This window comes from Eucalyptus grandis, chromosome 6, assembly GCF_016545825.1.
Source record: "Eucalyptus grandis isolate ANBG69807.140 chromosome 6, ASM1654582v1, whole genome shotgun sequence".
Taxonomy (NCBI): Eukaryota; Viridiplantae; Streptophyta; class Magnoliopsida; order Myrtales; family Myrtaceae; genus Eucalyptus; species Eucalyptus grandis.
Genome location: NC_052617.1, coordinates 21,826,301 through 21,837,418, shown reverse-complemented (window position 1 = coordinate 21,837,418; position 11,118 = coordinate 21,826,301). Strand labels below are relative to the sequence as shown.

General features: G+C 38.0%; 1 protein-coding gene across 1 annotated transcript; it reads left to right on the top strand.

The window, feature by feature from the left end:
• The first annotated feature begins 512 nt into the window (after positions 1 to 512).
• LOC120294371 lies at positions 513 to 1,370 on the top strand. The gene has a single exon (XM_039314427.1). The coding sequence runs from the start codon at positions 513 to 515 to the stop codon at positions 1,368 to 1,370; it is 858 nt and encodes a 285-aa protein (XP_039170361.1).
• Positions 1,371 to 11,118: the final 9,748 nt, after the last annotated feature.

The following is an 11,118-nucleotide window of genomic DNA, read 5'->3' as shown; positions in this document are numbered from 1 at the left end:
GTATGTGTGATTGTTGAAAGCATAAAAAATTTCATTTTTTAGAGACCGGGAACCCGAAGGAGACACTGAGGAGGGGTTTTTGGATGAACTCTAACATGTGCAATGCATAGACTCCACGATGTAAAGATTCCACTTGTCTCCAGGCTCTGCCATCAGATGAATATTTTTCGAACCCACAGCTCAGGTTCAGCATTTAATGATGCACTATAGCATGGTCGCCCCTCTGTCTGAGAATCCTCAAGACACGCTACACTCGTGTACGAGTTTCTTTTAAACCATTACATCTCTACTATTGATTCTCGTTTCGTATAGATTGGAAAGCCAGCGGAGGCATTGTCGGGAGGCTGTCGGAAGATGCATGACATGACGGGTAATGCGAGGCCGCAAGAATGGGATAGTGGACTGCGTCTTGCTCGGTATAAATATACAAGGGTGTGGGAGGCCTGCCTGGAACAACTCTCTCGTAGAAAAAATTACATCCAGAGAAGTTAACGAAACTCCTTCTCTCAAAGATGGCTTCATCAATTGAGACCTCGAAAATTAGTGGCCATTTCCGATCAATCAGCTTGCCTTCTAGGAGCCACCCTCTCCCAACAACCGCAGAGGAGCATTTGTCTAGGCTCAGATCATCAGAAGCGGCGTCCTCGTCCTCATTGGCATCCCAAAGCTTGGGAGAACTCAAGAGCTTGTATGACTGCATCGATGACTTGCTTCAGTTGCCTCTCACTCAACAGGTTCTTTCCCACCTGAGAAGTCCCGCCGAAGAGTCGTTGGACCTTTCTCTCATGCACTTAGACGTTTGCGGGAACGTGAGGGAAGCTTTCTCACAGACGAAGGAATGTATCCAGGAGCTCAAATCATCTTTGAGAAGAAGGAAAGGAGGAGATTCCAGCTTCGCCGTAGAGGTAGAAGAATACATCAACTCTAGAAAAAAGTTGAACAAAGTAATCGGTAAGTACTTGAGAAATTTGAAGAAGGAAGGGTCTAAGAAGGCCTCTCACAATGAAGCTACCCTCAGCATACTAACTGAAGCTGGAGAGATCAGCGTTTCCGTATTCGGGTCCCTCTTAGGTTTCCTTGCTCTGACAAGTGCAAGCACCAAGCCTAGAGGCTGGTCCCGAGTGTCGAAACTGCTGGGACCTAAACGCGTATCATGTGACGGAGGAAAGGAAACCAATGAAGTGCAAGGCTTGGATGCCCTCGTGCTCTCCCTCAGATCGAGCAAAGACATCAATAATCAAGTAGGCGATCTGTCAAAGCGATTGGAGGAACTAGAGGCGAGCATTCAAGAAATTGAGGATGAGTTGGAATGCATTTTCAGGCGCCTGGTGAAATTGAGGGTTTCCCTTCTCAACATTGTTAACCACTAGAAAACAATAGTCTCTAGGGATGCCACTTTTACAACCGCATCTATAGTACCATTTTTGTAACATGTATGGCACGTTATTGTGTCATTCGAGATCGACAATCAATATATACATCAAAACCTTCAGATTAATGATCTATCCCGTGTCTCTCTCCCCGTATTCATATAATGATTCTGTTTCTATACACGAGTTTTTGGCTTGACAGAGTTGATCTAAATTATCTATTTGACTCTGGAAAAGGAAAATGAATCACTATTGTCATCTGTGGAGTTTGGAGGAAAACAAAAATCTGATTGCCTCGCTACAATTTACGAGCTACAGCATGACAGACTGACGTGGCAGAACTTTCTTTTACTCCGGAGCTTAAATGTGTATTGTGGACTGGAATTAGATTCTTCCTTCCAAGCTTTTGCAATCTAAATGTTATATGTAGAGGCGAGACTTACCATCCTTAACAACGAAATGGAAACGGCAACAAAAATTAAACTTTTGGTTTTTTTAATATTCGGTTCGGATCTTTTTCAAGCAGGTCATGTGCTTTGGAAAATGCTTGAATGGAAGCATAGCATGCGACTATCTGATTGTGAGCCATGCTCATGCTGCAGGTCCTGCTTTCGTGCTGCAGCCTTCTCGACCAAGTCTCAGAAAATTGCTGGATTAGGCAATATATGCATCTCTGGCTAATTTAATTTTAGTGTCCAGGAAATATAAGAATATAACCCATTCTTTGTCTGTGGATAGTCATCGGATGATATTTGATATCTAGGATGATTGACGTCTGATAACTAGCGGTCCTCAAATGCCAAAGGAGTGCACATCTACAATTGAGAACCGCAGCTTCTTACTGAGTGTCCTTGGAGTTGTCGGAGAAAACTCTTTTATTGTTTTGAAATTGACAAAACGTTTTCATCAGTCTTGTCTGAAGATTTCTAGACTCAAGTGTTAAAGTCTAAAGAATTCCAGACTCTGTTGTCAAAGTCTGAAGACCGCAAGACTCAATACTCAAAGTTTACCCTTACTGACAATTTCCAGACCGACGAAGAGAAGACTTATCCTAATGCGAGTTTATCTTCAAGCATTCATTATACGGTTTGTAGAAGATCTTACGGCTGGAGATAGCACCTTGAGATCAATTATTCTTATTGGAATCAATTCGGATAATCAGATTTGTTGAAAGGCGAAGTATACTTGGAAGGTTCTACTTATGGAGACCTAGATCCTGATTGTATGGGCGAGCATGATTGGTGAACTATCATCACATTCCTTAAATGGCTCGAGATCTCCTTGATTGATTCTGTCAAACGGGTAGATTGGAAGAATTCATTTGGAAAGTGCCAACGGTCGTGAAGGCATGAAGAGTATATAAGGAAGACTATCAAATTATTCAAGTGTGTGTGTAAAAAAAGAATTCTAAAGTCTGAAACTCTTAGTTCTTTGCTATTTCAATCGTAGAGCTTTAGTTGTACTCAAAAAAGAGAGCAAACACTTGTGAGACTTTGAGGAATTGTAGTAGTCTCTACACTGTAAAGTCAAGGACGTAAGACTGTAACATCTCTTTTGATCCTTCGTGAAGTCCATCCAGTAGGCTGTCAGCGCGGGAGAGTGGACGTAGGCTTGATTTATGCCAAACCACTGTAAACTGTGTGCTTCTATTATCTTTTCCCTAAACTCCTTATTTCAATTTACGTCTTTATATAATTGTTTTTTACTAATTACGTCACTAGCAAATTATTTTGAAGTTTCATACAAATATCTTTATCACCTATTCACCCCCCCTCTAAGTGTGCATACTAGCACTTTCAATTGGTAACAGAGCTTGTGTGCTCGTTTTATTGAAGTGTTTTTACCTCTGAGCTAAAGATCTATGGCTAGTATTTTGGCTCCAGATTTGGTTGAAGGCCAAAGCAACACCAGACCTTCTTACTTTGATGGAAATGAATACAATGTTTGGAAAAACAAGATGAATGCATTCCTAAGATCGAAAGATCCCTTGAAATTGGATGTGGTAGAAAAGAAAATCATTCCTAAAGCTACATCAGTCTTAGAAAGAGGAAAAAAAACCAAGAGACAAGCTCTCGATGCTAAAGTAATAACCAAGAGACAAGCTCTCGATGCTAAAGTAATCTACTCTTTATATTATGCTTTATCTCCTACTGAATATAACAGAATTCATCTTGTGAAACAGCCAAAGAAGTCTGGGATAGGTTGCATGTTACCTATGAAAGAACTGATCGAGCTAAAGAAACAAAAATCAATATCTTACTTGGACAGTATGAAGCCTTCAAGATGAAACCAACAAAATCCATTACTGACATGTTTAGTCATTTTACAGAAATTGTAAACGGTCTATCATATTAGGGACATCCAATTTCAGGACCAATGAAGGTCAATAAAGTGCTGCATGGACTATCCAAAGATTAGAATCACGTGAAGACTTTAATAAGAGAAACCCAAAGAATCATGCCTCTTACAGTTGATGAACTGGTAGGCACACTTCAGTCATACGAAGTGGAGCAACTCAGTAAGGAAGAAGATCCTAAAGGTAAGAAGTCAATTGCTTTAAAATCTAACGATGATTTTGATAATACAGATTTTGAAGATGACATGGATGATGAAGAGCTAGCACTCATGATAAGGAGATTCAAGGAAACTGAACAGAAATGGAAGAAGATTTAACGAAAGAAGCAATGCTCTAAAAAATTCCAGAACAAATCAGCTGAGGATGACGAGGTTAACAAAGATGTGGTTTGTTTTGAATGTAAGAAAAAAAGGACACATCAGACCCAACTGTCTTCTGTTGAAGAAAAAGAAAGCAAGAACTGAAAAGTTCAAGAAGGCTCTCAAAGCAAATACATGAAGTGATGCAGAATGTGAGGAAAGTGATGAAGAGTATGTCAACATATGTTTAATGGCAAACTCAGAATCAGACTTAGATTTTAGAATAGATTCGGACTCAGACTCAGAAAGTGAAATTGATGTTAGTAATTTAAATATTCCTGCTAAAGTCTCGAAGTACATAGATGAACTTTGTCTTAGTCTCAAAACCTCTCTTAAAGGATCTCTAAACTAAAAAAGGGAGAATTCCAAACTGAAGCAACAAGAAATCTCTTGGAAAGAAAAGTTTGAAAATCTAGACAAAAGTTTTGTTGTTTTAAAAGAAAATGTAGACTTTATTTCAAAGGAAAACACATTCTTGAAAGAGGATATTTCAAATATTACACAAATGTTTTCAATAGGATTCGAGAAGTTGGAAAATATTCTTTCAATATAGAAACCATATTTCAACAAATCCGGTTTGGGTATGACATCAGGAACTATTCATTTAATTGATTTTCCAAAAGTAAAGGAAAGAATCAAACAAAGACCTACAAAAACATTTTACAAAAATCATTTTCAAAAAGTTTTTGTAAAACCTGTTGGCCGAAGTGCTCTCAAAAGTTCAAAATGTAATAGCTCAGAACATTTTGAGAAAGAATGTCATATGGTTTGGAGACCTATTAAGAAGGAATGGGCAAAGATTGTATATTGCAGTAACTACCCTATGTTAGAGAAAACTTCATTATTTATTTTGAAGTTGACAAAACATTTCCATCAATCTAGTCTGAAGACATGCAAACTCTATCTTCAAAGTCTGAAGACCTCCAGACTCAAGATTGAAAGTCTATCCTCACCGATAGCTTCCAAATCGATGAAGAAAAGTTTTATCCAATGAAGAAGACTTATCCAATGTGAATATATCTTTAAGAAATTGGTTCGTACGGCTGAAGAAGATCTCACAGCTGGAGATAGCATCTCGTGATTAATTATTCTTATCAATAAGGATAATTAGATATGTTGATTAGCGAAGTATACTTGGAAGGTTCTACTTATGGAAACCTAGATCCTGATTGTATGGACAAGCATAATTGGTGGGCTATCATCACATTCCTTAAATAACTTGAGATCTCCCTAATTGATTATGTCCAATGGGTAGATTGGGAGAATTCCTTTGGAAGGTGCCAACGATTATGATGGCATGGAGGAGTATATAAGGAAGACGCTTAAGTTATTCGAGTATGTGCGCGAAAGAAAAATTTCAGAGTTTGAAGCTCTTAGTTCTTTGTTGATTCAATCGCTGAGCTTAAGTTGTACTCAAAAGATAGATTAAATACTTGTGAGACCTTGAGGAAGTGAAGTAGAGTCTTTACACTGTGGAATCAAAGACGTGAGACTATATAGATCTCCTTTTTATTCATAGTGAAATCCAGCTAGTGGGCTGTCAGTGCGGAATAGTGGACGTAGGCTTGGTCTAAGCCGAATCACTATAAACCTTGCATTTTAATTCTCTTTCCTTAAACTCTTTACTTTAATTCGTAGTCTTATATAACCGTTTACAATCTTTTACATCTTTAGTTTATTATTCTCAAAAGTCGAATTAAGTTGTTAAGTCTTGCAAAAACTTCTTGAACACCTATTCACCCCCCTCTAGGTGCTCTTACTAGCCCTATCACCCTAGACTCAAGAAAATGTAGGTACCAAAGAAAGCTTGAATTTTTTTTTTTATAATTGCATGTCACTATCAAGAAAAGATAAAGTGATATTTGGATAGTGGCTGCTCGAGACACATGACAGGAGATCCAAGTTGTTTTGTAAAGCTTATGCAAATAAAAGAAGGAAAAGTTTCTTTTGGTGGAAATAGCAAAAGAAGAATTGTTGGATGTGGAACTGTAAAAATTGGAAGTCTCACAATCAACAATATCTCCCTGGTGGAAGGTATGAATTACAATCTACTTAGCATCAATTAATTGTGTGACATTGGATTCGAGATTAACTTCCAAAAAGACATTTGTCCAGGAACTAGTAAGGATTTATCTCAATCTTTAACTGGATGAAGACATGAAAATATCTATCTTCTGGATATAAAAATAGAAAGCTCTCAGTGTCTAATATCCATTCAAGATGAAGCAAACATTTGGCATAGAAAACTTAGCCATGTCAACATGAAGCAAATTGCCAAGATCTCATCCAAGAAGCAAACATTTGGTTGATGAAAGTTGGATTGAAGTTATGTAAGAAGAGCTTAGACAGTTCAGCATTAATGATATTTGGGAACTTATTCCTAAACCTAAAGGTAAGTTTATTACTGGAACTAAATGGGTTTTTAGGAACAAGTTGGACGAGAAATGAAAAGTGGTTAGGAACAAAGAAAAATTCGTAGTCAAAGGATATACACAAGAAGAAATGATAGACTATGATGAGACATATGCACCAATAGCAAGGTTAGAAGCAATTAGATTATTACTTGCTTTTGCTTGCTAAAATGAACGTAAAAAGTGCATTCTTAAATGGATTTATCCAAGAAGAAGTCTATGTGGAACAACTACCTGGTTTTGAAGATCTAAGAAAGCCAGACTCAGTCTTTAGACTGAAAAAGGCTCTTTATGGATTAAAGCAGGCACCTCGGGCTTGGTATGACAAGTTACGTAAATTTATAACTCAAAATTATTTTGATAAAGGTAAAGTAGATACTACCTTGTTCATTAATAGAGAAGGTAAATATTTTCTACTCGCTCAAATCAATGTTGATGATATCATTTTCGGATCACTTAATGAAAATCTGTGCAAGAAGTTTTATGAGTCTATGCAGGATGAATTTGAGATGAGCAAGATGGGTGAATTAACATTCTTTCTCGGATTACAAGTCAAACAATTGAAGAAGAGAATTTTCATTCACCAAGAGAAATATGCGAAAGATCTCATCAAAAAGTTCGGTTTGGAAAATTGCAAAAAGACTAAGATACCTATGTCAAGTTCTTCAAAAATGGATAAAGATGAAGAATGAAAGAGTGTAGACCAGAAGCTATACAGAAGCATAATTGGTTCACTTCTTTACCTTACTGCATTTAGACCTGATATTTTGTTTAGTGTTTGCATTTGTGCTAGGTTCCGATCAAATCCCAAAGAATCTCACTTAACTGCTGCAAAGCGCATCATCAAATACATTGCAACAACTCCAAAGCTAGGACTGTGGTATCCAAAAGAATGAGACCTTACTCTCCTTGGATATTCGGACACAGACTTAGCAGGTTGCAAAATGGACAGAAAGAGTACTTCCGGTACATGTCAATTGCTTGGAAACAAGCTGGTATTATAGTTTTCAAGAAAACAAAGTACTATAACTTTTTCAATAGCTGAAGTATAATATGTAGCTCTTGGAAGTTGCTGCTCTCAATTTTTTTTTGGATTCGACAATAGCTAAGAGACTTTGGAATTGAAGAATAATGCACCGAGATCAAATGTGACAACACCAGCGTTATAAATCTCACAAAGAATCCAATTATGCATTCGAGGGCAAAGCATATAGAGATTCGACATCACTTTATTAGAGATCATGTTCAAAATGGAGAAGTTATGATCAGTTCATTGACTCAAAGAATCAACCAGCGAGACATATTTACAAAGCCATTGGAGAAAAGCCTATTTGAGTCTATTCGCATCAGACTGAACATCATATCTTTTATCGAGTAAAGTTTGGAAGTGTTCAAGACTCAGAGGTAAAGTTTGAAGGTATTCAGACTCAGAATGACTAAGAGTTACGACTATAAGTTATTTCAGTACTAGCAATGTAGTTTTTAGATATAAATTTTAAAATGTACGATTATTTTTTAAATCGCTACTTTCTTATTTTGCTTTTAGCAATTATCTTTTTGTTTCTAAAATTATGGCAGTTTTTCATTTTCAAAAGGCGTTATTCATTTTCAAAAGACAGTTTTAATTTTCCTTTATGACAATTCGTTTACCTCGCTTTATATACAGTTGAGATTCTTCTTCTCCGTTTTCACTCTCAAACCCTATAATACAAAAATTGCACCCGCTCTCACTTTCTCTATAGTTTATTCCAAAAAGTTTTCACATTTTCGAGCAAGTTTGAGAATTTCTCCCTTAAAGGGACAATGTTTTCAAAAAAGTCTTCGAGAATTGCAAGCGGGGACCACGACACATGCACGAGGGTCCTACACATTTTGATTTGACTGAGGAAGAAGGCTCTTCTCAACCGCAGTGACTAAGGGCGTGCATGTTTTCGTTTCTTTTTTCTATTTAAGAACAGATTTTTTGTTTTTTTGTTCTCGGGAACAAAAAAAAAGAACAGAGACGCGATTGTTTGCGTTTCCGTTCAAAACTGTTTTTTTGTTCTCGGAACAAAATTGGAACAAAAAAAGAAACAAAAAAAACTTACTTCTCCATTCCGAAACACTTCTTGAAGGGCTAAAAGAACAAAAATGAAAAGAACAAAAACGAAACACTTCTCTTTAGTTCGTGCCCTTTCTCTTTCGTCCGTGCCCTACCCAAAACAACGCTCTCCCTTTTTTCGGCGTCTCTCACAAGTTCACCACCAGTGACTCTTCGGTGCCTCCCACTCGGCTGACTCTCCGGCGACTCCCCACTCCGCTAACTCTCTGGTGCCTCTCCACTCGGCTGACTCTCCGGCGCCAACAGCTGATGCTCCTTCACTGGCTGAAGCTTCTGAATCGAGGTAAGTTTCTACTGCTCCTCCTTCTCCGCTCGAGTGAGCCCTCGTGCTCGAGCCTGAAGCGAGCGTTGCTCGCCCATATATGCAGCGGATGCGGGCGATGGCTGCTCGGCGGAGCCGCTCTACCGAGCTCTGCTGCCGTGGTCGCGGGCGGCGTCTCTACCAGCTCGAGCGAGCGTAGCAAGCACCAGCGGCGTTAGTCACCGGATCTATGGCAGATCTGGGTGACTAACGCTTCGCTTGGTGCTCACCCAGATCTGCGGCAGATCTGGGTGACGGCTGCTCGCAGGAGCTGCTCTGCCAAGCTCGAGCTGCTCTAGTCGCTCAGTAGAGCAGCGACGCTCGCTCGAGCTGCTCTGCTCGCTTGAGTGAGCGTCGCTGCTCGCTTGCTTGAGTTGCTGCCGAGCTCGAGCAGCTCTCGCTAGTCGCGAGCGGCGACGCTCGCTCGAGCGATTGAGCAATGACGCTCGCTCGAGCTGCTCTGCCGAGCTCAGTGAATATAGAGGGAGTGGGAGACGGCCAAGAACATCAAAATAGTTATTCAACTATAAGCACTCTTCACTAAGAAATGTAATTGAGAGGTCATTTGGGGCATTAAAGAATCGCTTCACCATTTTGAGACATATGCCTCCATTTACAATTTGGAAGCAAGCACTTGTTGTAATTGCATGTTGTGTTCTTCATAATTACATTCGTGATCAAGATAGGATGGACATAAATTTTTCCATATATGGAGATCCAGAGTATCCATTTGGACCTACAGAAGTGGAGGTTGCAGATGATATATCGGATGAGTAGGCATCTGGGATAAACATACTTATGATAAGTATTACAAATAAAATGGCAAGGGATCACAATATGCATGAGATTTATTGACTTTTGTAATATTGTTTTTAAGTATTCACTGTGATGAAGTTGAACAATGAACTATATTGCTTCATTATTATGATGTCATGTATGGAAGGGTTCATGTTGAGATGTATAAGATACTCTTCTTTTGCTAGTTCTTATTGTACGAACTTTACTTATAAAATTTTCTTTTTTTAAGTATGCACATATGACCATGTTGAAAATATTTTCCTCACTCACCATTATCAAAATTAAATTGATGAGCATTTCATGAGAATGAGAATTCAATATCAAGTTTATATGTTATAAAAATAAAAAATAAAAAAGTACTTGAAAAAATTTGATACAAACTTTACTTACAAAATTTTCTACCAAGTATGCCATATGATCATGTTCAAAATGTTTGTCTTCACTCACCATGAACAAAATAAAATTAATGAGCATTTCATGAGAATGAGAATTCAATATCAAGTTTAAACTTTATTAAAAGAAAGCATTTTTTTTGAAACATTTAAAACATAAATTTTGTACAGTTTACTAAACGTGTTTCTGTTTTTTTTTTCTATTCTAGGAACAGAAATTGAGTGCAGTTACCAAACGTGTTTCTATTCTTTTTTTTTCAAGAACAATTTTTTTACACTTACCAAACGCGTTCTTTTGTTCAAAAATTGTTCCCGGAACATAAACACTTTTTTTTTTTTTAATTTCTGTTCCTTGGAACAATTTTTGAACAGAAACATTACCAAACGCGCCCTAAGTCAGCAATAACTTTCTCAACGGTGTCAGTCTCCTCCACCGACTCAACTAGAAGAAGAAATAATTGAAGAAATTGAACTGTAAGAACGCCGACACCTAAAGTTGCTTTCAAGCTTTATTCTAAGTTGAAAGAATGAGGAACTACTATGTCTTTGATCGATGAGTATCTGAGAGAGGGAGGCTATAAGAATAAAATTCTATTCTTTCGCAATATGGAAAAGATAGGCATTGCAGAAAAAGGGTCGGCTGAAAAGGCTTTTGCTAACTTTCCTAGTGACCTGAATTATGGCACGTTTAATCAGCCTGAAGGAAAGGACGATGACAAATGGATGTTTACACATTTCCAGCCTCGGATGGGAGTGGCTGCAAATTGGTGGTAATGGAGCAAATTTATTCCGGTTTAAGGACCACAAGAAGATTTATTCAAAACTGATGAAGAGAGGGGTTATGAACTCTAGAAGTGCTGATTTTGATTTTCTTGATTTTGTGCAAGTAATTCGAGGGAGAAGTTTGCACTTCTTTAATTGAAGCATTTTTGTTCTAAGTTTACAATTGCTTATCCAGAACTCTTAGCCTACTTCTATTCAAATTTATCCTTTTTGGATGCAAATAGATTTTCTTTCACAATTAGGGATA

Bases quoted from the DNA above. Each gene is read 5' to 3' on its own strand.
- LOC120294371 (XM_039314427.1), top strand. From the start codon at position 513: ATGGCTTCATCAATTGAGACCTCGAAAATTAGTGGCCATTTCCGATCA.